The sequence below is a fragment of the Alosa pseudoharengus genome, unplaced genomic scaffold, assembly GCF_046254945.1.
Source record: "Alosa pseudoharengus isolate Yale_2024_CS ecotype anadromous, Long Island Sound unplaced genomic scaffold, YU_APseudo_1.1 YU_APseudo_1.1_scf_18, whole genome shotgun sequence".
Taxonomy (NCBI): domain Eukaryota; kingdom Metazoa; phylum Chordata; class Actinopteri; order Clupeiformes; family Clupeidae; genus Alosa; species Alosa pseudoharengus.
The window spans coordinates 36,671,177-36,699,004 of record NW_027468650.1 but is presented as its reverse complement, the minus strand read 5'-3'; the positions used below and the strand labels follow the sequence as shown (position 1 = coordinate 36,699,004).

At 41.3% G+C, this 27,828-nt stretch overlaps 1 protein-coding gene across 1 annotated transcript in view; it reads left to right on the top strand.

The window, feature by feature from the left end:
• Window positions 1-27,828, top strand: part of cdk13 (cyclin dependent kinase 13) — a 112,108-nt gene that overhangs the window by 25,922 nt on the left and 58,358 nt on the right. The window contains exons 2-5 of the mRNA XM_076291096.1: window positions 5,585-6,163; window positions 6,267-6,428; window positions 6,509-6,648; window positions 6,756-6,926. Coding sequence (XP_076147211.1) covers window positions 5,585-6,163; window positions 6,267-6,428; window positions 6,509-6,648; window positions 6,756-6,926 — 1,052 coding nt within the window. The remainder of the gene's footprint in view (window positions 1-5,584; window positions 6,164-6,266; window positions 6,429-6,508; window positions 6,649-6,755; window positions 6,927-27,828) is intronic.

Below are 27,828 nucleotides of genomic sequence, written 5' to 3'. Positions count from 1 at the left end.
GCGGCTGTAACCGCGAACCGCGCATCTCTAGTCGTCAGTAGGTGCCACTCTTCCCTCTGGCCAAAAAGATCGATCCCAATGCCCCAGTGCAGGAGATGTTGTCTTTCGGATGAGACGTTAAACCGAGGTCCTCACTCACTGTGGTTATTAAAGATCCCATGGCACTTAATGCAAAGAGTAGGGGATTCCCCGGTGTCCTGGCTAAATTTCCAACCTGGCTCATTCAATTTGGCCCCCTAATCATCCCCCACTGTAATTGGCTCATTCACTCCCTCACTCTCCACCTCATGCTGGTGTGTGGTGAGCGTTCTGGCGCATAATGGCTGCCATGCATCACCCAGGTGGGTGCTACACATTGGTGGTGGTTAGTGAGGCCCCCCTTTCCATATGAAGCGCTTTGAGTGTTAAGAAAAGCGCTATATAAAATGTAATGTGTTGTTGTTGTTGTTGTTGTTGTTCTATGATCCCAGAAAGATTTTCTTCGACTTGTGTTTTCTGTGTCATTAGATACAATAACTGTTCAAAAAATTAACAAGGGTCATTCCACGTCAATTCAACCAGGGCCCACGCACTTAGGTCTCAAAAAAATCTGAAAAAATTACCAGGTGTACTATGTTACCCAGGAGACACACTGTAAAATTCCTTTTAAGATCAATACTTTCCAAGATACAGCCAGTTTTACGGGGGGAGGGGGGTGTCGATTTTGTTCGGCCTCTTTTTTTTTTGTCAAAGTTCACAAGCCCATAGAGCAAGAACTAAACCATGTAGGAGGCTCAAATTTTGCATGCTGGCTAGGAGTGAACGATTTTGGAAAAAAATCTAATTGCGATTTTTCTCACCAATATTGCGATTGCGATGCGATATGCGATTATTTTTAAGCTCTTTATCTTCTGTCTTATTCAACAAAGACAAGCAATATATTATTCTATAGTATGACCAACACAAAATTAGATAAGTTAAACATAAACTGTTCTTTCCTGGAGCCCAGGCCTATGTTATGATGGCATTAGGTCATTGAATAAGATTGATGAATGAAATATTTTTTTTTTAACTACTTTAATCACATTAGTAGACCTATATTTGTTGAACTTCCAGCCTTGTAAACATTTAATGATTCTGATTCGTTTCTATGTTATGTAGATATGACCTTCTTTCGTTAGTTAACAAATAGGTCTACATGTAGTGGCACTGACACGGCTTCTCCTTGTCCTGTGCTCTCCATACACGCGTGCACGCACGCACACGCACACACACACACAGACCCGCTCCTCTCCTCTGTAGGCTACTTGCACGTGAATTGGAACAAACTACTGTAGATTGTTGTAGCGCAAATAAATGCGGCCGAATGACCGTTCGGCTCGGTGTTAACTAAAGCTTAGCATCATCAACACCGCAGCGCAATACGCATGCATGCAAATTAACTAGTTTGTTCATATCACAACAAAGCCAATCGCGGAGACAAAACTCTTTAAACAGGCAAAGTTATCAGCAGTTAGCAGCATGTATGTAGCCTAGAGCCTTAGCTGGTAAGCTAATGTTAGAACAGCTGGGTTTTTGGTGGTTAGCTGTGTCAACTACTTGCGGATAACATTATGCATCAATTAATTTGTGCCGCCAACCCCCTTGGATATCGCAAATGCCCCCACTGTCACTGTACTCCAGTAAACAAAGTCCCCAGTGCACAGGTGAATGGCTGCAGTGCAGCCTAAACACTCGTGGAGTTTTAATCGTCAGCTGGACAAGTGAACGAAGTTACCAGCCAGAGTAGCAGCACAGGGGAATTATGAACTAGAACCAGGGACATGGTAGGTTCGAGCAAAAGGTAATGAAGAGGTTTATTTTTAACCAAAGTAGCTCTACTGATCAGACCTTTCTTGACACTGTTAGCTGGTCCTCTTGTTTACGTTTTTTGCTTCTTCAGTGGTCGGTGAGAAGAGTCGGTGGCGCGTCGGCAAGCGCAAGTATAAATGCGTTTTGGTGACGTCACATATTACAAATCGCAGCCTTTGCGGTTTGAAAATCGTGTTTCATCATATCGCGATATTATCGCAAATGCAATAAATCGTTCAGCCCTAATGCTGGCACATAAATAGTAATAGTATGTAATAAAATCATCACGTTTGGTCTGGATGATCCTGCATGGTCATAGCTGTCCCTCAAAGTTGATCAAGATTTTATTGGAGTTTTTAACTGGGCTCTGTTTAGGCCTTCAGAAGACATATTTGTACTCAACATAGGCTCTTAATTTATCTTCCTTATTGAGATAAGTAGAAACACACTCACAAAAAGCAATGAACAAAAAAGAAATCCCTTCAGGGTCTGAACAGCAGACCTCACAAGTCTGAAAAATCATTTTGGTTCTCATTTTGAGAGCACCCAAACACCTTGTGGGAATATACAAAGATTTTTTTTTTCTTTATTCTCCATGATCCCTTCTTTTTAAAAACACCAATTCTGCAAATCTTTCTTTTTTATTTTCCACCCTGAACGTGGGAAAAATGCACCATTGACATCAATATGTTTTGTATAGTTACCACAGGTTACTCTATACAACCACAGGTGGCACTGTGGTAACTCTGTATAAAACATTACATTACATTACATTACATTTGGCTGACGCAATTTTAGCCAAAGCGACTAACAACATGGTAAACAGTTTAAGTTTTAAAGCAATTCTCAACAATTTTAGGACAATTTAAAAAAACGGTAGAGTACAGTAAGAATAAGCGCATCAGTGAGTGCTGTTTTTAACAGTTACGTGTCAGTTTAAGACGGCTGGTGAGTGCTAGGATCAGCAAGACTTGTTGTAAGTGGTGCTATGAGAGGAGATGTTATCTAAAGAGCTGGGTCTTCAGGAGTTTTTTGAAGAGGGATTCCCCTGCCCTTGTAGTGGCAGTGTGTTCCACCAACGAGGAACAACAGATGAGAAAACTTTGGATTGGCCTGAGCGTACCGGTGGTAGAGCTAGACGTCGTTCGTCTGAGGAGCGCAGCGGTCTGGAGGTAGCGTATGTCTGTATGAGGGCATTCAAGTAGGTGGGAGCAGAACCAGAGACTACTTTGTAGGCAAGGGTTAGAGCCTTGAATTTGATGCGGGCCGCCATAGGTAGCCAGTGTAGCTGGATGAGCAGCGGGGTAACGTGCCCTTTTGGGTTGGTTGTAGACCAGGCGCGCCGTCGCGTTCTGGATCATCTGAAGGGGTTTCACTGCGCAGGCTGGGAGACCTGTCAGGAGGGCGTTGCAGTAGTCAAGTCGTGAGATGACTCTTGCCTGAACCAGAAGTTGGGTAGCATCTCGAGTCAAGTAAGTCCTGATTTTCCGTATGTTGTAGAGTGCGAAACTGCATGACCGGGCGACTGAGGCAACATGATCTGAGAAGTTTAGTTGGTTGTCGAGAACAACACCTAGATTTCTTGCAGTCCTGGTAGGTGAAACAGACAGGGAGTCAAATTTGATGTTGATGTCGTGGTGTATGGTAGGTTTAGCTGGGAGGACCAGCAGTTCAGTCTTTGAGAGGTTCAGCTGGAGGTGGTGTGCCTTCATCCATGTAGCTATGTATGAGAGGAAATCCGAGATCCGTTCTGAATCCAAGGGGTCATCAGGTGGAAAGGACAGATAGAGCTGTGTGTCGTCTGCATAGCATAAAACATATTGGTCAAAAAAAGTTTATAAGACTCAATTTGCACTAGTGCTGCCACTAACGACTAATTTTCTAACGACTAATCTTTCGACTAATTTTTCGATTAGTCGACTAATCTAAACGACACATTTTTTTTTAAATCAAGTGTTTGTTATTTTGTTGTGTAAGTTTTATTTTGAACTCAACTAAAGGGAAAACGTAAAATATATATCACCCTACTTTTGTTGTATTACTGTAAGTAAACTGTTCAAAAACATTATGTATAAAAAAAAAAACACCCATTTAAAATGCTACCTTCAGATCTACAGTAATGTCAGACCATTGATAGACTTTATTTGTATGCCAGTGTTGCCATCGACATAGACAACTTCTTTGACCTGAGGCCCGGTCATGGCATACTTTGGGGTCATAGCAGCCAGTGTTTAAAGTGCTAACATTGTTCACAAAAAGTTTGAAAGCATGCACATCAGAGGACTGCTTTACTAATGTAAAATATAATTAGAATAGTTCCATTGCTTTTGCATGGTTGCATGATAAATACTTCTCAAAACAACAGCAATTATATGGGTGTCATCGTTTTGGGATGTTTCCCTCATGCAAGCATCATATTCTGGTAGGCAAATGGAAAGAATATTTAATTATGCCACAAGCTTTTGGCCACGTTATTCAAATTTGACTACAATACTCTATAGTGTATTATAGTCTGTGCTCTGTTTTTATGGAAGTTGCATAAATCCACATTGTTCTATTAAATGTAGTTTCATAATTAAATAGCTTTCCAATAGGTTGAATTGGAGATTTGCTACCAACGTTATCAAGTGGTTTCAGTTTCTCTCGCGCATTGAATGAACGCTCATACCACCATTTAATTGTATGCCTCTATGTTTGATGACACCAAATTAGCAAGTAATTAATACTGATTGCAGAAACGTTTGTTTTCTTTTTCTGTCGGTCCGCGGTTCCTTGATCAATTGCGCAGCAAATTATCAGACGAAGCCCCGGGAATAATTTCACTCCGCGGCTCCGGACCAGCAATGTCCACGTTACGGCCGGTGCTGGTCCGCGCGGCCCATAGTTTGAGAAACGCTGGACTTTGAAAGGCGACAGGAGTTGAGGACTTTGCAAATGAGCCTAACATCAGCATGTTCAAAACAAGTAGGCTACAGGCACTTTGCGCGTCTTACCACATAGGTTACTTCACTTTATCAGTTGGCTTGAACGCTAAAAAAATATGCGTCGTGACTTATTGACCATGGGAAATGACGCACACCTTGATTGTTGATATCACGGGCGGCGGCATGTTCGGTTTAACGTTTTTTTGTATGAATGAATTACAGTAATGACACGCCGTTGCGTTGTCAACGTGAGACACTTCACTTCATTTATTTCAATTTCCACAATAGGCTACTATATTAGTCAGAGTCTGGACTAGCGTAACCTACTAGCTTAGCTCCCCCCGCATAGTGGGGTTTAAAACATGCCAAAGTCTTAGTAGCCTGTTTAACATCCAAAGACAGTCATTGTACTTTTCAAGAGTTAATAACATAGAGTTAATATAACATTACAGCCGTGTGAGACCACAAATAAATAGGCGGTCAACAGTAAAATGACTCTTCGACTAAAAAAATTGCCGTCGACTAATTTTCATGGTCGATTAGGTCGACTAAGTCGAATAATCGCGGCAGCACTAATTTGCACATTGTTCCAAAGCTAGGGCTGGTTTGAGTGATCTTAACAGCAGTCTTAACTTTTACAAAACTCAATTATTGGAAGATTCTGTCAAAAATTTAAACAGGAAGAGAAATAAGCTAAAATCATTACCTGCAGCCTTAAGATCTTTTCATTCGCACACTAATTGTACATGGGATTGTTTTCACTGTAAATTATGTAGGATGGGTAATAGGGAGGTGTAATCAAATATTGCTCTTTGTTTCTGCTCCATTAGTCGTCGATGTGGCGAATCTCGCAGCCGAAGCCCATATGCTTCATCATGTCAGTCACGTTCCCGAAGCCATCGCCACCATTCCCGTTCTCGCAGCCGACCCTCAAGCTTATCTCCCAGCACACTGACATTAAAGAGTACACTGGCAGCTGAGCTCAGTAAACAGAAGAAAGTTAAAGCTGCTGAAGTTGCAGCCAGAGTGAAGAACTCATCATCCATCAAGTGTAACACATCCACGGCCTCTGTGCTTCAAGACAGCCACACTTCATACCATGCTACTTTGAAAAAGACTCGACCACTTTCACCCCTGCCGCATCAGGAGAGAATTTCAGGATTCCAGGATTCCAGTATGTCTAGCCAACATATACCTGTTGCTAAGATCTTCAAGAGGACATCAGAGGTCCCTCTTGCCAGAAGCAAAAGCATAAAAACTGAGGAGGATCCGCTCATTCAAAAGGAGAAAAATAAAGTCATGGCTAGCCAGAGTAAAGAGCAGGAACCGGTTACCAGACCACCAGTAGGCACAATGCCCTCTCTGCACTTGCCACCCTTCCTTTTGGAAAACGTGGATGGGGTGAAAAGGTTTGTGTTATGGTTATTAACTCTTGTGACTTAGCCAGTAGATAAGAAAATATATTGAATGGATCCGATATGTTGTACTGTATGTCTGTGTTTATGTTCTCAGAATGAAGGAGTGCTTGCTGGCACACACAGGAAAACAGAAGCCAGAGAGGAAAGCGAGACACCTCCTTACTGACCTCCCACTTCCTCCAGCACTCCCTGAGGATACTTCCACATCTAGTCCATCAGAAGACAAAAAGCCCAACATTCTACGCAGGAGGCCAAAGTATGTTCTATAGCCACCATGTTAAGTTTTTTGCTATTTATTTTGTAATTTTTTCATCATTCAGGAATTGTTTCTCACAGAATATGTGGCCCTCGGTTTGGAGAGATTAAGGAGGCAGAAATTGATTGGGGCAAACGATGTGTCGACAAGTTTGAAATCATTGGGATCACTGGTGAGGGTACTTATGGACAGGTGTATAAGGCAAAGGACAAGGACACAGGTAGGAGGTCACTCTAGTCAACTTCATCTTTGAAAAATGATTGGACTGTTTGGGTGTTTTGCTTGTTTTTAATTCTCATATCTTGAAACTTTCATGACCTTTGACAGCTGAAATGGTCGCGCTGAAGAAGGTTCGTTTAGACAATGAGAAGGAAGGTTTTCCCATTACTGCCATCAGAGAAATAAAGATCCTTCGTCAACTAAACCACAAGAGTATAATCAACATGAAGGAAATTGTTACAGATAAGGAGGATGCTCTCGACTTTAAAAACGATAAAGGTAATTAACCCAACACTAAAACTGTGTCTTTAGGGGTAGGTTTGCAATAATCATCAGGTCCAATAGTCAAAAATTGGTGTGTTAAATATGATGTGTTATTGATATTAACATAATTTGCTAATTATATTAGACTTTGTGTTTTGTAAAACAGTCTGATTTGAACATGAAGCAGAAAGTGTACCATACCATGCCATGGAGTATAGCCTTCTCTCCTGTAAGATACAATACCTGCAATTAAGGTTGGGTATCGTTTGGGTTTTATCTGATACCGGTGCTAAATCGATACCTTTAAAACGGTGCCGGTGCCGAAACGGTGCCTGAACCGGTACTTTGTTTTTAAAATGTTTTAAATTAAAATGGTCTAAAGCATGAATTGCTTTTTTTATTGATGAGACAAATTTGAACATGAAATTGAACTGTTATATTCAATTTACTATCAATATCTCATTGCTCCTATGAATAACACATTTAAATGTTAAAACAGCTTGCCATGCATGCACACACAATGGTAAGCTTTCAAGTTTACCCAGTGTAGGCGGTTTGCCATAAGGTATGTTAAAACCGCTTGCCATAAAACTGCCAGGTCATGGACAACGGCATTTGCAAGCAAGCTAATCTAAGGGACTCTACTTTCCAGTTAATTCAGTGTGTTCCCAAATGCTTCAAGAAATTGTATGTCTTGACTTAACCCATAACACGCAGTAGTTTTGAACATGTTAGGCTACATGTCGGTGTTGAAGTGTTAAGATTCCCAGCGCTAGCCAAGTAGGCATTTTAACAGCAACTATGGCTATGCGCTAACACCAGTCAGCTGAGTTTAATTAGCGATAACGTACGGAGATGGTTTCAGCCTCTTTGACAGCTCAGTGACATCAGGTATGTAACCTACATATTTGTTTTTGCCAGCTAACTTTTAACATGATCTTCATATTCATTGTGATGCTATATGGACCTCATGCACATGAAAGATTAATATCATGCCATTATGTTGTTTAACACACCGTGAAATAAAGTTTTCACCTTACAACTTTGCTGATAACATTTCAAATAAATGTCAGTTAGCGCATTAGCAAGGATATTGTGTAACGTATAGGCTAGGCTAGCCTACTGGATGTTGTTTCATAGCCTTTTGCTTGTGTGTAGTTAGGCCCACTGCTAGAATTTGACAGGAGCTCGCGATATCGCTTTAAAGTAAGCTATTTGGTCTCATACGTCTGTCAAACACTGTCCACTCATGTGGTGCACCCCTCTGGTTTATACATCCAGTGTTTATGTTAGCTAACTGTATCTGGATGTGTTGCTATCAGAGCAAGACGTTAGAGATGGCGCATGACATGCAGTGATGCCTCGTATAAAAAAAAAAAAAAACGCTATTTAAGCACCGAAATGAGGCACCGAAATCCACGTTGTGATTTGATGCAGTTACTACCGTTTGTGTCGGCACCGGTGCCATATTAGAACCGTGTTTCGGTGCCCAACCCTACCTGCAATCTATCTGTCTGTTCTCAAAAAAACCACAGTCTCCACAATCCATACCAAAAACACACATTTAGAGGAAACCACTCATTTGCAATTGTGCCTGAGTGCACCACTGTTGTGCAAAATTCAACATGATATATTTAGGTGCACTGGTATAAGTGACTTCTAACCAAATTGTCTACAAAATCACTGAAACATTGAAAAACATTACCAGTGCGAATCATACCCTGATGCAAATGCAGCATAAAAACCACAGCTCCCATAAACGTCAGCAGTTTCGCGTTACTTCAAGTGTCTAACTTATGCGGAAAAAAGCGACAGTTTAGGCTAGCCTACCATGAGATGTGTAACTAATTTCTTCAAATCACCAAATTTATTGGAAAAGTATAAATATACCAACAATGAAGAAAGATTCAGGAGGAACAAGAAGGAAATGAGATTCTGATACAAAAGTAGCCTAATATGAGAGGGTGCTGTTGAGCATGCTAAGAGAGTAGACACATCTACCGCAGCTCCTGCAAAATCTTTTACAAAATTCATATTTTGTGGACCTTAAATTACCCGGATTCTAATAATTCGGTCATTGGCCGTGAATTAAGTGCCAAATAAGACCGTTAAAGAAGCCCTATGCAACAATGTTAGCAAAAATGACCTTAATTATGCAGGTTGAGAGTCGTTCTGATGGTTCTAAATTTTTTGGGTCGTTTGGTGGGTGCTTCGTCTCCCCCTAGTGTTTCTCCGCGGAAAAAACGAATATGCAACTTTCTGGTCGTGGTCCGAACACATCCGGATGTAACTCAGCGGAAGTATCCAATCGCGCCTCGAAAATGTAGTCAGATTGTAGTTTCTAAGAAGACTGCAAAACGGACTCCGACTTGGCTTTGTTGCTATTGAAATTGTAAGTAGCCTACCCTTGGGTGAACTTCGTTTTTGTAATGTGATTTGATAGTCTCTTGAACAATGTGTTTGCTCGACCGTTTTATTGTGAGCCCTGTATGTGTTTAGCTTGGTTTCTTGATGGCTAGCTCGCTAGCTAGTGGGGGTTTACCCAGAAACAGCGAAGGAATAACCAGACCTGCATAGGGCTTCTTTAACTCCGACAGGGACAGCAGAGAAAGCCCAGTCAACTTCGAGAAACAACACAACCTCGAAAGATGCTAATACCAAATCCATCGATGCATTAGCAAAAGCAGTTGGTGCTATACAAGCGTCCATCGAGTCTATTGCTTCATTACACACAACACTGAATACACTTGGCCATAGAATTACAAGTGTGGAGGAAGGCCTCCCTAGCTAGAGAGAATCGTGAGCTGAAGGAGAAAGTATCATACCTAGAAAACTACATGAGACGACAGAACATAAGAATCGTGGGGATAAAGGAAAATACAGAGGGGAAGAAGCCAACGGAGTTCATCACAAATCTACTTGTGGAGTTGTTCGGAGAAGAAAACTTCCAAATACCGTTGCCTGTCGATAGAGCTCACAGAACCTTAGCCCCTAAACCAACAGAGGGTGACAAACCCCAACCTTTCATTGTCAAGCTTCATCACTTCCAGACTAAAGAGTGGATCCGGTGCTTTGTGCGAGAGAAAGGTACGCTTACCTACAACGGATCAAAAATTCACATATTCCCCGACTTGAGTGCGGACATCAATAAGCGTCGTGCAGCCTTCTCCAACTGCAAGCAGCTGCTCCACACCGCACATATCAAATTCGGTACTACCCAGCCACACTACAATTCAACCATGACAATAAGCGAGTGAAGTTCACCAACCCTGCGGAAGCGCTCGATTACATCAACAATCGCATCGCTGGCCAATCTCCTCCACATTCCATTGAAGATATTGAAGATGATGAGTCAATCCAGAACAACAATACGGTAAATTGTTACATTGCAATAGTCTATAGGGGGAAAGGAAGCAAGAGCAGGCTACACGTTCAGTAGCTCAGCCTCTGCATAGCAATAGGACAATAATTATGATGGACAATCTTTTTCCCCCAACTCTACTGTCATTATCAATAGCATGACATGTCATGTTTACATTATAATGTCAATTCAATTCAATTTAATATCACTTACAGAGCGCCAAACCATTACACATGTCTCATGGCGCTTTACAGAGTGTTAAACAATCAGAAAAGGCCCATGAGTAACAGGGGCGAGGAAAAAGGCCTATGTTTCATAAATGTTAAGTGTAGATGTATTTGTGTGTATTTCTTTTATTTTCTTTGTGCATCCATCCCCTTTCTGTGGGACCTAAATAGGACAGGCCTATGTACTTTCTACATATCCACTTGCAATGACACATAATATTTCCATGGTAATCCCAGGTAACATGGATGTTAATATTAAAAGCTGGAATGTAAAGGCTCTTAACCATAATGTTAAAGGATAATTCCGGTGTGATTTTGACCTAAAGTGTGTTGAAACATGATACGTGAACGTATGTCTCATAGCTCACCTCGACTTGTCCCCTGCACTCAGCACTGCACTTACACCATTTACGAGGCTCAAAGTAGCTCCATACTTCAGATTCCAAAAATAATTCAGTGGAAATGCATGGATTCCAGTTGCTGCTACTGGAAGCAACTGAATCCATGCATTTCCACTGAATTATTTTTGGAATCTGATCCCTTATCATACCTGTTCGTTCCTACTCGTCGCTCAACTTATCGTGACTAAATTCAAGATGGCGTCGAACGGTAAAATTCCTTAAGGTACTGTCTGTATAAATCGTCTTGTAAATAAACTACCAGTGCTTTTTCAAAGTTCTCCATGTCTCGTTTTAAATGTCAAGGCCCTCGGAAGTCTACCAATGAAGTATGGAGCTACTTTGAGCCTCGTAAATGGTGTAAAACAGTGATTTATTTGCATGGCTAGGCCGATGCCCGAGGCACCGCAATGAAACACTGTTGGTAGCATTGGCTAACTAGCGCCAGATTTCTGAGTGCAGGGGACAAGCCGAGGTGAGCTATGAGACATACGTTCACACTCGGTATCATGTTTCAACACACTTTAGGTCAAGATCACACCGGAATTCTCCTTTTTTTTAGGAAAAAAGTCCTTTCACAATTAAAACACCTGGAAGTTGGTTTAACAATTTTACAGGAAACTCATCTGCACAACAAGGATCAGGTCAGGATCCATAGAGATTGGGTTGGACAGATGTTTCATTCAAAATTTGACAGCAAAAGTAGAGGAGCAGCCATACTTATTAACAAAAATATTCAATGTAATGCCACAAATACCATATCGGACCCAAATGGTAGATATGTCATGGTTGTGGGGAAGCTATTTCAGCTCCCTGTTACTTAAAGAATGTTTAACTCTATCCCCAATCTAGACAATCACCTCATATTATCAGGTGATTACAATCTAGTAATGGACCCAGTATTAGATCGCTCATCTCACTCTACATCAAAACTAACTAAATCGGCACAAACAGTGCAAGTATTCATAGATACACATAAACTGATAGACCCATGGAAACTTCCATCTAAAAGGGAATATTCTTTCTTTTCCAGTGTACATACGTCAGTGTACATAAGTCATCCCCCTGCTCTCCACCTCCGCCTTCATCATTCTGCCCCCCATCCCATCGTTACCTGTCTCCTGCTCTGTTTCTTTCACTTCTCCTCTTCGATCGCTTTAATTAGGGCTTTTGGACAGTGTCCCTGTTTTTAGTCAGTTTTCCGTGTTTGTGTAGCCTTCTACCTAGCCTATATTTCCACGAAACTAACGCGCCAGATATTCTGGCTGCCGTCAGGAAATCACGTGCATTGTGGGTAGCTTTTATTTTTTAATGAAAACAGCCTAGTATTTACAAATGTTTACAAATGATTCCCTTTAATTTCACATATCCATATCATTATAACCCGATTTGAAATTATTTATTATTTATGAATTAATTCGATACTTAATTAATCATTTTAACACCTTTCCGACATTGCCCTTTTCATGTCGCGTACCCCCTAGTGGCAGCTCGCGTACCACCGGTGGTACCACAGTTTGGGAATCCCTGGCCTACACTATTCAAAAGTTAGACTTGCTAGAATATTCCCAGATGTCGATCCTTTATGTGACTGGTAGGGTTGCAAAGGTGTGGAAAAATTCCGGTAAATTTCCGGAAACTTACCATGGAAAGTTAAGCTGGGGAATTTTGGAAATATTCCAAATTGGAAACTATTATGGGAATTTATGGAAATTTACTGGACATTTTGGGTAATTCATACAAACTGTTTCATATACAAACATTAACGTTTTGTTTCGTAATAAGCAATATTATTTTTATGTTCGTATTTTCGCTTAGCTTAGCATACGAAGCAAGCTAGCATGCTAGCGGGAATCCCATTCTCTGCCTATGGTTTACTAGCATGCTAAACTAGCAACACTGAACTGCCCAAGATACACCACACCACACCACACCACACCACACCACACCACACCACACCACTCAACAACAAAATCCGATTGGTTGGAACATTTTTTTCTTTTATGTCTAGCAGCCTATGCCGATTGCTGTGTGCATGTGATTGACATATGTGCAGGGTAGAAATTCGACTGAAATCAGGTTGTTTTAACCAGTATTAGACTGCAAGATGGGGTTTTGTCCACTACATTTAAGTTCCGTGTTATAGACTAACTTGCCATATTAAAAATTCCCAGTTTATTCCCGTTAATTCCTGTTTATTCCTGTTAATTCCTAGCCTAGAAATCTAGACGCACCCTAGCGGCAGCAAATTAATTTGCTCAGCCTGTACGTCTAGTATCGAACCATAGGAATTTCGATTGGCTGACGCTGTGGACCTCATCCAATCAGAGCGCTCTATTTTCTTATAGAGTCTTAAGGCGGGCTTAACAGGATAATGACAGTCCTGCGACGGTGAACAACAAGGAAGGTGGCTATGGCGAACGAAGATCGGTTGTTTGAATCGGCGTTGGCATCAACTTTGGAGGAGTAGGACTTGTGCTTTTCTTTGAAAGTAGAGCAACACAATGCACTTAAGTCATTCCTTTCGAAGAAGGATGTATTTGCCGTTTTGCCGACCGGATACGGATATGGTCGTAGCGCTGGCCTATTGCATGCCTAGGCAGTTTGAAAGACAATTCTCTGCCCGCCCCTTGGATTAAGCAGGTGAATGATTCGATTCCAGACTATACATTTCAATGATATAGGATGGCCCGCCAGGCTAGTTAATTCCCATATACTCCCGTTAATTCCCATGGAAAGTTTCCAACTTTGAAAATTCCCGGAATTTTGCAATCCTAGTGACGGGTGCAAACAAGCCCCTGCATCCATCGGCCATATGTTGTGGTCTTGTTCAAAGCTTTCTGAGTTCTGGAACTCTTTTTTTGATACAATATCCCAGACATATAATTCCAATATTCAGCCTTCCCTTTTAATGGCCATCTTTGGTATGCCAAGATGACTCAGATCAACCAGCTTACCTGCAACGGTCCATGTTCCTGTTTTCTTCCAAGGTAGTCTGGAGTTGTCGATAGCATTCTTTCACGCACGCTTGTTGTTTTGTGGAAGTGAAAATGGGCTGTTTTAGTAGTAGCCTAGTAGTAGGCAGTATTTAGTCAGACAGGTCACCATGACCATCTCTTTGGATTTGCCACAGATTGATTCACAAATAAATAAAATGAAAACAATTTGCAAGATGGGCTACTTGATAGAAGCCTAGGCGAAATGCAAATATGACAAAGCATGATGCTATGAAAATGAAATATTGGAAAATAGAATTAACTGAAAATAAAGTAGGCACTAATATTCTTTAAAATCCTGTTTCCTGTACATGTTGTAAGTCATTCTTAGTCTTTGCAACTGGTCCGTTAGCATGTTTATTTGTAGGCTGTAGTACTTAAAGGGGTGGTTCAGGGTTTTGGACATAGGACCTCATTTCCAAGTTAACAAGTGTGATATTTATCAATGGAGACCGTTTTCAACAGGTTTCATCCAGTCCTTCTGGTTGCAGAGTTCGCTGGTGCTAGGCTAGCGCAAGTCAACGGTATGTGCTAGCCTGCCTCTAAAAACAGGTTTACCCACTCCACAGTACACCCGAGGCAAATAAATTATAACGCCAGACTATCGATGTAAATGTCTGTGTTGATAGAATAGTTGGCGTTGGTTCAAACCGTGACCAACGCCAGTCTCCCTTCTCTGCAGAACACATAGAAAATAATAATAAACGTGCCATGAATTGGACGTTTTTTACAATCTTTAAATGCCGTAATTCCTCAAATTATGGCCGGATTCTATTATTTACTTAGGCTGCGCAAAGCACAGGGCTTTATTTGGGGCAGGCCTTTATTTCTGCGTTTTATTGTGAGGCATCCGTTTTGTTTGCAGCGGCATACCGGCGGTAGGCTATCAAAAGCATACGATTTTTCGGTTTGGTTTGGGATTTATTTTACTTTTGCACTGTTTGATTATATTGCTAAATGTTGGGACTGACAGGTATTGAAATCTGGCGGGTATTTGATGGTTCACTATTAAGTTTCATGTACTTGAAAGAGTGTCGGGATTTCCACCCACTGCATTTATTGCGAGACAGGCAGTCGCTTTCAGTCATTGAATGTGCGCTGCTGTAATGGAAACCTTATTGCGTACGGCCTAAATTGAGTTATTTTTTAATTATGCATGATTTACTTTTTTATTAAATTCGTAGACTGATTTGCCTCGCGGCAACAATTGTGTTTAAATGTAGTAGCCCAAGCGACTGGTAGCTTGAGAGTGATGTGTTGAGACCCATTAGGACAACGACTTTTCATTGGCAACAGTAGGCTATTAAACCAACCAACAATATAAACTATTAAGAAGAGCTCTTTAATTTCATTGAGTTAAATCAAAACAATGTTTTTTAGTGCTCGTGAACTGATAGTCATAGGCTACTTTTTTACAATTTTTATTCTGGCCAGAATTTGAGGATTTACGGGTAGGCCTATATAATCGTGTGATGCGTATGATCAGTGGCATCTGGTGATTGAATGTCATCACGCTATCTATCATCGTTCGCTAAACATTCTAATTCAAAACTGTGAATCTTACACAAAAGTATAAAATAATCTAAACTTCATTCACTCTCTGTGTATAGATCAAGACAGACTTACAGAACAGGCTGCAGGGCAACAGCCTGCATGAAGGCATAAATGGTCTGCACTTGTTAAAGAATGCAATTATCAAAGGGCCCTTGAATTGTTATTTTTAAAACCAGGGAGGATGCCTGTAGCGATGTTGTCAGCTCTGTCATAAGCAGTGACTGTGATCACCTTTGCACATTTTGAAATGTTGTTTTGCACTTCAGTGTTGTATAGTTTGTATACTGTTTGTTAAAATTGCACACATTAATTCACTGTTCTTATTTGTAAATATTTGTATAGTGTTGTGTGTGTGTATATAGTTTGTATGGTGGAGTATTTAGTGTATCGCACAAACAATAACCCCCCCCCCCCCACACACACACACACACTCCCGCGCAAACCCCACCCTACCACCTTGCCTAACCAATTTTCTGCGGGAAACCCTGATTTGTGAATCCGGCCCTTAATTTCTGAATCGGTCAATGGACTCCGGTACCTAATTGAGGGATATGTACAAAATTCAAACCTAGATTTTTTGGATGACAAACTCAGATGGTAGTTGAGTGTTATTCCTTTATATTGATGTTAGCTAAGCTAGATAGGCTTGCATGCATGGATAAAATGGAAGCCAGATTACAATTAACAATTTGTTCTAGTCTGTGAAAAAGTTCTGTATAAATGTATTTGTGGGCAGCCGTGGCCGACTGGTTAGCACTTCGGACCAGTAACCGGAACCCCGAGCCCTTGAGCAAGGCACCTAACCCCTCACTGCTCCCCGAGCCCCGCTGTTGATGCAGGCAGCTCACTGCGCCGGGATTAGTGTGTGCTTCACTTCACTGTGTATACACTGTGTGCTGTGTGTGTTTCACTAATTCACGGATTGGGATAAATGCAGTGACCAAATTTCCCTCACGGGATCAAAAGAGTATATATACTTATACTATACTTATAATAATGACATTCTTATCAGCTGTTTTAATTTCTAGACAAATGTCTTAGAATCTTCGTATAACACTGCCTAAACATGTTTGAACAAGGGATAAATGAAGCCATCATAGTGAAATAGGTATAGGCATGTCCAATTTAGGTTTAAGGCATGTCCCAATCCACATTCGCTAATTTAACAGCGTGATTTTGTGATCAGACGCCAGGCGCATTGTTCTAAAGGGTTTTTCTTTTGTTTCTTAATCAGTCATGGCTGTGTTTTGGGCGTAACATCCTTTACACCAATGAGTGTGGCAAGCAGTGCAACATCAAAGAGCATGTCAGTATTTTGACAGTTGATGCATCTTAAGAAATCTGCTTGCACCCGAGACTGTATGCAACACAGGGATTCCACTAAACCTTGCTTTAGTAAAAACCTGTGTGTGACTAGCAGAGTAACCTATATATGCATGCATCTGCACTCGCCTATTATTATGACCACCGCTAGTGTAACATGTAGGAGTTTTTTTTTTTTCCCCCCGTCAATTTTTGCACATTTCCCTGGATACCAAAACACTGGGGCATATGAAACTTGGTTGGTACATAGCCCCACTAGACTAAAATGCAGTTTTTAACTACCCGAACCGTGGCACAAGATGACAAAATTGTTATGGTATGTTGGTCTCATGGGCCCGCATCAACTTAGCCCATAACAACTCATTTGTGATTTGCACGCCCCCCTAGGGGTGGGCGATATGGCCTAAAATTCATATTGTGGTAAAATTTGGGACACAGACGGTAAACGGTATATATTGCGGTATAATTTGGTGTGTGAATTTCAATATAGGTCTAGCAGGTTCTTGCATAAAATAGTCAAGATTGTTACTTATTTAAAATGTATTGTGCAAAACTGCAATTATAGAGAACATTATAAAACTTTAACTTCCAAGCAGTATACATTTTAAACAAGGCAATGTCAATTTTAAAGTGAAACATCATTCCAGTGCAAAATACTCCTTTCCCTTACTTTTCTTAGGACTGACTTGGTTTTTGAGGAACAGCGCTACGCATTCGTTGGCTTTCCTCATATTTGACAACGTGTTTTGATTTCAGATGGTAGAACAGATTGCTTGTGTTACCTCTCTTTGCTGTCACTGTTGACCGGCATATTTTGCAGATTATGGTTTTCTGCTCACTATCCGACACTTTAAATCCAAACCATGTCCATATTATGGACGTTGCACCAGTCTTTTTTACGAGCTCCTCCTCCTCCATACTGTAACGTCGGCGCACAAGACATTGTTAGCGTTCTCCCACGCAGGGCATGCTGGGATACGGGGGCGAACATTTGGGGGTTTATGTCTGTATTTCTCCTAAGTTATAAGTCTAAAGTTAGCGTCTTTATTGTGACATGTTTCCCTTTTAGTTCTCCCTCGTGTGTGATCCTTTTTGTGTGGGGGGCTGCGTCCACCCCTGTATGTGTAGTGTGTGTGTGTACTTGACCTGCTCCGTGTGTGTTGTGTTCCGGGTCTGTGTCCCTGCTCTCGTTCTCAGCTAATAAACCTTTTGATTTGACAACTGTCTGTGTCGCTATCAAATCGTTACAATACCTTCACCGCTCGCAGCCATTTTTCCACACCTGTGGCCTCCTCGTGGTTGTTGCCGATCCCAGCAGGCTAAGCGTGTTGCAATTTGATGACATAATGACCTATCGCAATATGCCGATATAACAAAAATCTCTATCGTTGGCCAAATTTTTATCGCATACCGCTTATACCGTTTATATCGCTCAGCCCTACGCCCCCCAGTGAAAAATTCAAATGCAGGAATATACTGCTTTAATCTTCAGTTGAGATGTTCTGAACTGCACCAAATTTCATGTGTATGATATCCCTGACAGCATCTGGGGGTATGCCAAGTTTTGTGGAATTCCATCCATGGGGGGGCCATACAATAAATTAATTTATGTGTACATTTAGTGACCGTACTCCCATCGGCCTGTAGATGGTGGTGTTGAGCGAAGGGTTGCCGGTAGAGGATGTATAAAGTATAAGTATATACTCTTTTGATCCTGTGAGGGAAATTTGGTCTCTGCATTTAACCCAATCCTTGAATTAGTGAAACACACTCAGTGCCCTTGTAATATAATTGACATGTAAGTCGCTTTGGAAAAAGTATGCTAAATTAATGAATGTATGTATGTATGTAAATGTATCCCACCGGTACTACACTGGTAAATAATCCATCACATAGTTTCTAGCATGTACAACATATATGTTGTTCTGTACAACAATGAATTAATATAAAACTTCTGTGGTTTCTGTGGCTTAGACAAAGAGACAAGAGAAGAAGAAAAAAAAAAAGGAGAGGAGAAAAGAGAAAATTTTGGGGCAATATGCAATATTCCTAGTATTAAATTGTTCAACTTCTTATTAGGGCTGTAACGATACACAAACCTCACGATTCGGTTTGTATCACGATTTTTGACCCATGGTTCGATACGAACCTCGATTTTTTTCTTTTTTTGGAAGGGGGGGGTAGTTGGGGGGGATTACAATATAATCATATATCTGTATTATTTTATACCCTGATATAAAAGAGAGAATTCTGAATGTCTGATATTTATGACAGCACATTTATGCAGATTAGCCTATAGCTTAGGCCTACTATTTCCATTACAACTCTACCTCTTTAATTTAGCTGTCTGATTATAAAACAAAATAGCATAGTTGGCTAGCTTATCATAGTCTACTGATTGGACTGTTCAGTTTCCCCATGTGTGTTTAAGTTTCAAGGTAATACTTGTTCTCCTTGGGACAGGCCCTTTTGGGAAACATTGGTATTGAGATGATCAGTCAACTTGAATGCAAGAATTTTAAACAAATATGTGCAGCATGCTAATGATGCTAAGCGGATTTAATAGTAATTTAGCTATTCGTCTTCTATGCATCCTTGCTTTCACGATTGTGAATGTTTTTTTGGGGGCCAAGCAGCGAAGCTGCGCGGCAACCCATAGTGATTCTACCTTTTCTTCTTCTTATTATTATTATTATTGGGGGCCAAGCAGCGAAGCTGCGAGGCAACCCATAGTGATTCTATGTGTTCTTATTATTATTATTATTATAACGAAACGCTCATTTGCCATTGAACCATACAGTAAAAAGTTGGGAAATTTGGCACATTGATTCAGTACAGTCATATGTTTAATCTATCAAAGTTTCAAGTCTGCACCTGGAGTGCTCTAGCGCCACCAACGTTTCAAATGTTGAATTGCATCTATGCATTTACCGTACATCACATTTTGAACATTAAGGTATATTTGGAATCCTTGGATGAGACCGAACTCAACGCAGATGTCAATTTATGAGGTAAACGTAATTGATCAGGCTGCCATATTGGATTTAATCAAAAACACCTAAAAGTTTTCAAAGGTCACAAAGTTTATCCGATTTTCACGAAACTTGACGCAGATGATCTTCAGACCATGACTCATGAATGCATTGCTTTTTGGAGCCATATTGAAAACCTGTCGCCCGTGGTGACCAATCAAGTTTGGCGGCAGAGCCGCCAAACAGGAAGTGAAGTGATATCTCAGCAATGCTTTCACGTATCAAAACCAAACTAGGTATATGGGCTCAGGACCCAATCAGGAGGACACTCAAGAAATGTGGTAAATTTTGACCACTATGTGGCGCTATAATCACAGGAATTGGGCTCATATTTCAGCAATGCTTTCACGTATGGAAACCAAACTTGGCTCATTGACTCGGGACCACATCCTGAGGACATACAATAATTTTAGCGACCTTTGACCACTAGCGGTGCTATAATTTGCAACACTTTCTCGTATCGACACCAAACTATGTACCTGGACTCGGGACCACATCCTGAATAAGGACAATACATTAAATGACCTTTGACCACTAGGGGCGCTATAATTAGAAAAACTTTATCGTATCGACACCAAACTTGGTACATGGACTCGGGAACACATCCTGAAGATGCACAATATATTTAGTGAGCTTTGACCACTAAGGGTGCTACAATTATCAACACTTTCTTGTATCGACAACAAACTTGGTATGTGGACCCGTGACTACAACCTGACTACGCACAATAAATTTGGTGATGTTTGAGGTATGCATATGTGTGGGGGGTTATTGGGGTGTGTGGGGGAAGAAGTTTATCTGTGTATATGTGTGTGTGTGGGACAGGGGGGGTTAATTGGGTGTGTGTATAATGTAGCAACATTGGGTTGCCAATGCAACTCCTGCTCAACTGCTTGACCCCCACATTGCTGCTTGCAGCTATATTTATTGGGGGCCAAGCAGCGAAGCTGCGAGGCAACCCATAGTGATTCTACGTATTCTTATTGGGGGCCAAGCAGCGAAGCTGCGAGGTAACCCATAGTGATTCTACGTATTCTTATTATTATTATTATAACGAAACGCTAATTTGCCATTGAACCATACAGTAAAAAGTTGGGATATTCGGCACATTGATTCGGTTCAGTCATATCTTTAATTTATCAAAGTTTCAAGTCTGCACTTTGAGTGCTCTAGCGCCACCAACATTTCAAATGTTGAATTGCTTCTATGCATTTACCGTACATCACATTTTGAACATTAAGGTATATTTGGAATCCTTGGATGAGACCGAACTCAACGCAGATGTCAATTTATGGGGTAAACGTAATTGATCAGGCTGCCATATTGGATTTAATCAAAAACACCTAAAAGGCATCAAAGTTGGCAAAGTTTGTCCGATTTTCACGAAACTTGACGCAGATGTTCATCAGACCATGACTCACAAATGCATTGCTTTTTGGAGCCATATTTAAAACCCGTCGCCCGTCGTGACCAATCAAGTTTGGCGGCGAAGCCGCCAAACAGGAAGTGAAGTGATCTCAGCAAGGCTTTCGCGTATCAACACCAAACTCAGTACAGGGTCTCAGTACCCAATTAGGAGGAGGCTCAATAAATTTGATGACTTTTGACCTATAGGTGGCGCTATAATTAGCAAAATTACATTTTAGCCTGTAACGGGTCATGTGTTTGGAATTAAAGCATATTAGTGATATCTGTTAATACCTTGAGAGGTCCTTAGGCCGACACATGCCAACATGTGACGTCAACATAATTGTTTCGACCGCCATATTGGATTTCAACAAAAACATTTAAAAGGCATCAAAGGTCACAAAGTTTCTCAGATTTTCACGAAACTTGACGCAGATGATCGTCAGACCATGACTCATAAACGCATTGCTTTTTGGAGACATATTCAAAACCGGTTGCCCGTGACAACCAATCAAGTTTGGCGGCGAAGCCGCCAAACAGGAAGTGAAGTGATATCTCAGCAATGCTTTCGCGTTTCAACACCAAACTCAGTACAGGGTCTCAGGACCCAATTAGGAGGAGGCTCAATAAATTTGATGACTTTTGACCAATAGGTGGCGCTATAATCACAAGAAGTGGGCTCATATTTCAGCAATGCTTTCACATATTGAAACCAAACTTAGTATATGGACTTGGGACCTCATCCTGAGGACAGACAATAATTTTAGCAACCTTTGACCACTAGGGGTGCTATAATTTGCAAGACTTTCTCGTATCGACACCAAACTTGGTATGTGGACTCGTGACTACAACCTGAGGATGCACAAGAAATTTGGTGACTTTTGACCACTAGGGGTGCTATAATTATCAACACTTTCTCATATAGACACCAAACTTGGTATATGGACTTGTGACCACATCCTGAGGATGCACAATCAATTTTGCGACCTTTGACCACTAGGGGTGCTATCATTTGTGACACTTTCTCGTATAGACACCAAACTTGGTACAAGGACTCGGGACCACATCCTGAAGACGCTCAATATATTTAGTGACATTTGACCACTAGAGGCACTATAATTATCAACACTTTCTCGTATCGACACCAAACTTAGTATGTGGACTTGTGACTACAACCTGAGGACGCACAATACATTTGGTGATGTTTGAGGCATGCGTATGTGTGGGGGGCTATTGGGGTGTGTGGAAGAGGAGGTTTATCTGTGTATATGTGTGTGTGTGGGATGGGGGATTAATTGGGTGTGTGTATAATGTAACAACATTGGGTTGCCATGACAACTCCTGCTCAACTGCTTGGCCCCCACATTGCTGCTTGCAGCTATATTTGGGGGCCAAGCAGCGAAGCTGCGAGGCAACCCATAGTGATTCTACGTATTCTTCTTATTATTATTATTATAACGAAACGCTAATTTGCCATTAAACCATACAGTAAAAAGTTGGGATATTCGGCACATTGATTCGGTTCAGTCATATCTTTAATTTATCAAAGTTTCAAGTCTGCACTTTGAGTGCTCTAGCGCCACCAACATTTCAAATTTTTTATTACATCTATGCACATAACGTTTGAATGGTACACCACATTTTGAACATTAAGGTATATTTGGAATCCTTGGATGAGACCGAACTCAACGCAGATGTCAATTTATGGGGTAAACGTAATTGATCAGGCTGCCATATTGGATTTAATCAAAAACACCTAAAAGGCATCAAAGTTGGCAAAGTTTGTCCGATTTTCACGAAACTTGACGCAGATGATCATCAGACCATGACTCACAAATGCATTGCTTTTTGGAGCCATATTTAAAACCCGTCGCCCGTCGTGACCAATCAAGTTTGGCGGCGAAGCCGCCAAACAGGAAGTGAAGTGATCTCAGCAAGGCTTTCGCGTATCAACACCAAACTCAGTACAGGGTCTCAGTACCCAATAAGGAGGAGGCTCAATAAATTTGATGACTTTTGACCTATAGGTGGCGCTATAATTAGCAAAATTACATTTTAGCCTGTAACGGGTCATGTGTTTGGAATTAAATCATATTAGTGATATCTGTTAATACCTTGAGAGGTCTTTAGGCCGCCACATGCCAACATGTGACGTCAACATAAATGATCCAACCGCCATATTGGACGTCATCAAAAACACTTAAAAGGCATCAAAGGTTACAAAGTTTGTCTGATTTTCACGAAACTTGACGTAGATGATCTTCATACCATGACTCATAAATGCATTGCTTTCTGGAACCATATTCAAAACCTGTTGCCCGTGACAACCAATCAAGTTTGGCGGCGAAGGACTCAATCAGGAGGACACTCAAGAAATGTGGTAAATTTTGACCACTATGTGGCGCTATAATCACAGGAAGTGGGCTCATATTTCTGCAATGCTTTCACGTATCGAAACCAAACTTGGCTCATTGACTCGGGACCACATCCTGAGGACATACAATAATTTTAACGACCTTTGACCACTAGGGGTGCTATAATTTGCAACACTTTCTCGTATCAACACCAAACTTGGTATATGGACTCGTGACTACAGCCTGAGGACGCACAATAAATGTGGTGACTTTTGACCACTAGGGGTGCTATAATTATCAACAATTTCTCGTATCGACACCAAACTTGGTATGTGGACTTGTGACTACAACCTGACTATGCACAATACATTTGGTGATGTTTGAGGTATGCATATGTATGGGGGGTTATTGGGGTGTGTGGGAGAGGAAGTTTATCTTTGTATATGTGTGTGTGTGGGACGGGTGGTTAATTGGGTGTGTGTATAATGTAGCAACATTGGGTTGCCATGACAACTCCTGCTCAACTGCTTGGCCCCCACATTGCTGCTTGCAGCTATATTTGGGGGCCAAGCAGCGAAGCTGCGCGGCAACCCATAGTGATTCTACCTTTTCTTATTGGGGGCCAAGCAGCGAAGCTGCGCGGCAACCCATAGTGATTCTACCTTTTCTTATTATTATTATTACACATCTTTCCGCTGCCATTGAAGTCTATGGCAGCCCATAGAACCGTGCAGTAAAAAGTTGTGAAATTTGGCACATTCATTCCATACATTCCCATATTCCATTTCACAAATTTTCAAGTCTGAACCCCAGGCAGTCTAGCGCCACCAATGGGTCAAAGTTGCCATTGCATCCATGCACTTAACTTTTGAACCGTATGTCCAATTTTGAACATCCATATACAGTTGGAACCCCTGGACCGACCTGAGTTCACTAACTCCTATTACGTTACTTTCCGCCATATTGGACCTCCGCCATATTGTATTTCATCAAAAACACTTAAAAGTTTTCACAGGTCACAAACTTCATCCAATTTTCACGAAACTTGACACAGATGATCTTCAGACCATGTCTCATAATTGCCTTGCTTTTGACACCCATACTCACAACTGGTCACCAGTCACGACCAATCAAAATTGGCGGCTAAGCCGCCAAACAGGAAGTGAACTCAGATCTCAGCAAGGCTTTCACATATCAAAACCAAACTCACTACATGGGCTCAGGACCCAATTAGGAGGAGGCTCAATAAATTTCATGACTATTGACCTACAGGTGGCGCTATAATTAACAAAACTACGTTTTGGCCTGTATGGGGTGATGTGTTTGAAATTAAAACATATTAGTTATCTCTATTCATACTTTGGGAGGTCCTTAGGCTGTCACATATCAACTTTTGACATTAACATAATTGATTGGACCGCCATATTGGATTTCATCAAAAACACTTAAAAGTTTTCACAGGTCACAAACTTTATCCAATTTTCACAAAACTTCACACAGATGATCTTCAGACCATGCCTCATAATTGCATTGCCTTTGACACCCATACTCACAACTGGTCGCCAGTCACGACCAATCAAAATTGGCGGCGAAGCCGCCAAACAGGAAGTGAACTCAGATCTCGGCAAGGCTTTCACATATCAAAACCAAACTCAGTACATGGACTCAGGACCCAATTAGGTGGAGACTCAACAAATGTGATGAATTTTGACCTACAGGTGGCGCTATAATTAACAAAACTACATTTTGGCCTCTATGGGGTGATGTGTTTGAAATTAAAACATATTAGTAATCTCTGTTAATACTTTGGGAGGGCCTTAGGCTGACACACATCAACTTTTGACATTAACATAATTGATTGGACCGCCATATTGGATTTCATCAAAAACCTTTACAAGTTTTCACAGGTCACAAATTTCATCCAATTTTCACGAAACTTGGCACAGATGATCTTCAGACCAAGCCTCACAAATGCATTGCTTTTTGGACCTTTATTCAAAACAGGTCAGCCGTGACGACCAATCGAAATTGGTGGCGAAGCCTCCAAACAGGAAGTGAAATGTTATCTCCGCCAAGCTGTCACGTATCAAAACCAAACTCGGTACATGGGCTCAGGACCCAATTAGGAGAAGGCTCAATAAATTTGGTGACTTTTGACCACTATGGGGGCGCTATAATCACAGAAAGTAGGCTCATATCTCAGCAACACTTTCACATATCAAAACCAAACTTGGTATATGGACTTGGAACCCCTCCCTGAGGACACACAATCAATATGGTGACCTTCGACCACTAGGGGGGCGCTAGAGTTACAGGAAGTTAGCTTCTCTCTCAGCAACGCTTTCACATACCAAAACCAAACTTGGTACATGGACTTGGGACCCCATCCTGAGGACACACAATACATTTGGTGTACTTTGACCACTAGGGGCGCTATAATTAGCAATACTTTCTCGTATCAACCTCAAACTTGCTACGTGGACTTGTGGTCACAACCTGAGGACGCACAATAAATTTGGTGACTTTTGACCACTAGGGGTGCTATAATTAGCAAGACTTTCTCGTATCAACACCAAACTTGGTACGTGGACTCATGAACACATCCTGAATAGCTACAATACATTTGGTGTCTTTTGACCACTAGGGAAAACTATGACATGAATTGGGCTCATATCTTATCCATAACGCTTTCATGGATTGAAACCAAACTTTGTACATGGACTAAAGACCCAATCCCAATCCAGTCCAATTCAATCCAATCCAATCCAATCAACAATCACATGAAGTAGGCTCATATCTCAGCAATCCAAATCCAACGCAATTCAGTCCATTCCAATCCAATCCTGTCCAATTCAGTCCAGTCCAATCCCAATCCAATCCAATTTAATCCAATCCAATCAACAATCACTTGAAGTAGCCTCATATCTCAGCAATCCCAATCCAATCCAATCCAGTCTATTCCAATCCAATCCAGTCCTGTCCAATTCAGTCCAGTCCAATCCCAATCCAATCCAATCCAGTCCAATTCAATCCAATCAACAATCACATGAAGTAGGCTCATATCTCAGCAATCCCAATCCAGTCCAATCAAATCCAATCCAGTCCATTCCATTCCAATCCAATCCAATCCAATCCAATCCAATCCAGTCCTGTCCAATTCAGTCCAGTCCAATCCCAATCCAATCCAATCCAGTCCAATTCAATCCAATCAACAATCACATGAAGTAGGCTCATATCTCAGCAATCCCAATCCAGTCCAATCAAATCCAATCCAGTCCATTCCATTCCAATCCAATCCAATCCAATCCAATCCAATCCTGTCCAATTCAATCCAATCAACAATCACATGAAGTAGGCTCATATCTCAGCAATCCCAATCCAGTCCAATCAAATCCAATCCAGTCCAATCCAATCCAATCCAGTCCAGTCTAGTCCAGTCTAGTCCAGTCCAGTCCAATTCAATCCAATCCAATCAACAATCACCTTAAGTAGGCTCATATCTCAGCAATCCCAATCCAATCCAATCCAGTCCATTCTATTCCAATCCAATCCAGTCCTGTCCAATTCAGTCCAGTCCAATCCCAATCCAATCCAGTCCAATTCAATCCAATCCAATCAACAATCACATGAAGTAGGCTCATATCTCAGCAATCCCAATCCAGTCCAATCCAATCCAATCCAGTCCAATTAAATCCAATCCAATCAACAATCACATGAAGTAGTCTCATATCTCTGCAATCCCAAACCCAATACAGTCCAGTCCAATCCAATCCAGTCCAGTCCAGTCCAATCCAATCCAATCCAATCTAATCCAGTCCAATTCAATCCAATGCAATCCAGTCCAGTCCAGCCTTGTCTAGTCTATCTTAGTCTAGTCCAGTCCAATCCCAACTTCTGCTTATTTGCTTGGCCCCCACATTGCTGCTTGCAGCTATATTTTGGATTGTGTTGATCGAGTCGAGTCGTGCGTGTCCATTGAGCGGGAGAGGGAGGGAGGGAGAGCTAGAGAGAGCGGGGCATGGAGAGGGGGTTTACTTCTATACTGTTTGGTAAAGTTGAACACACAGTCTGCAATGAAAGCAACGAGAGGTATGAAATTATGATTTATTTATTTATTTTTGGACAACGTAGGCTACCTGTAAGGAAAGCGGGAGATATTTATTGCTTATGCGGCCGTGTAAGCTGCAAAGCACTGCGTGAAACACTATAAAGGGTGTTTCGCGGTTCTTTGACACCGCGACACAGGTTTGTGGATATGAGTGTCG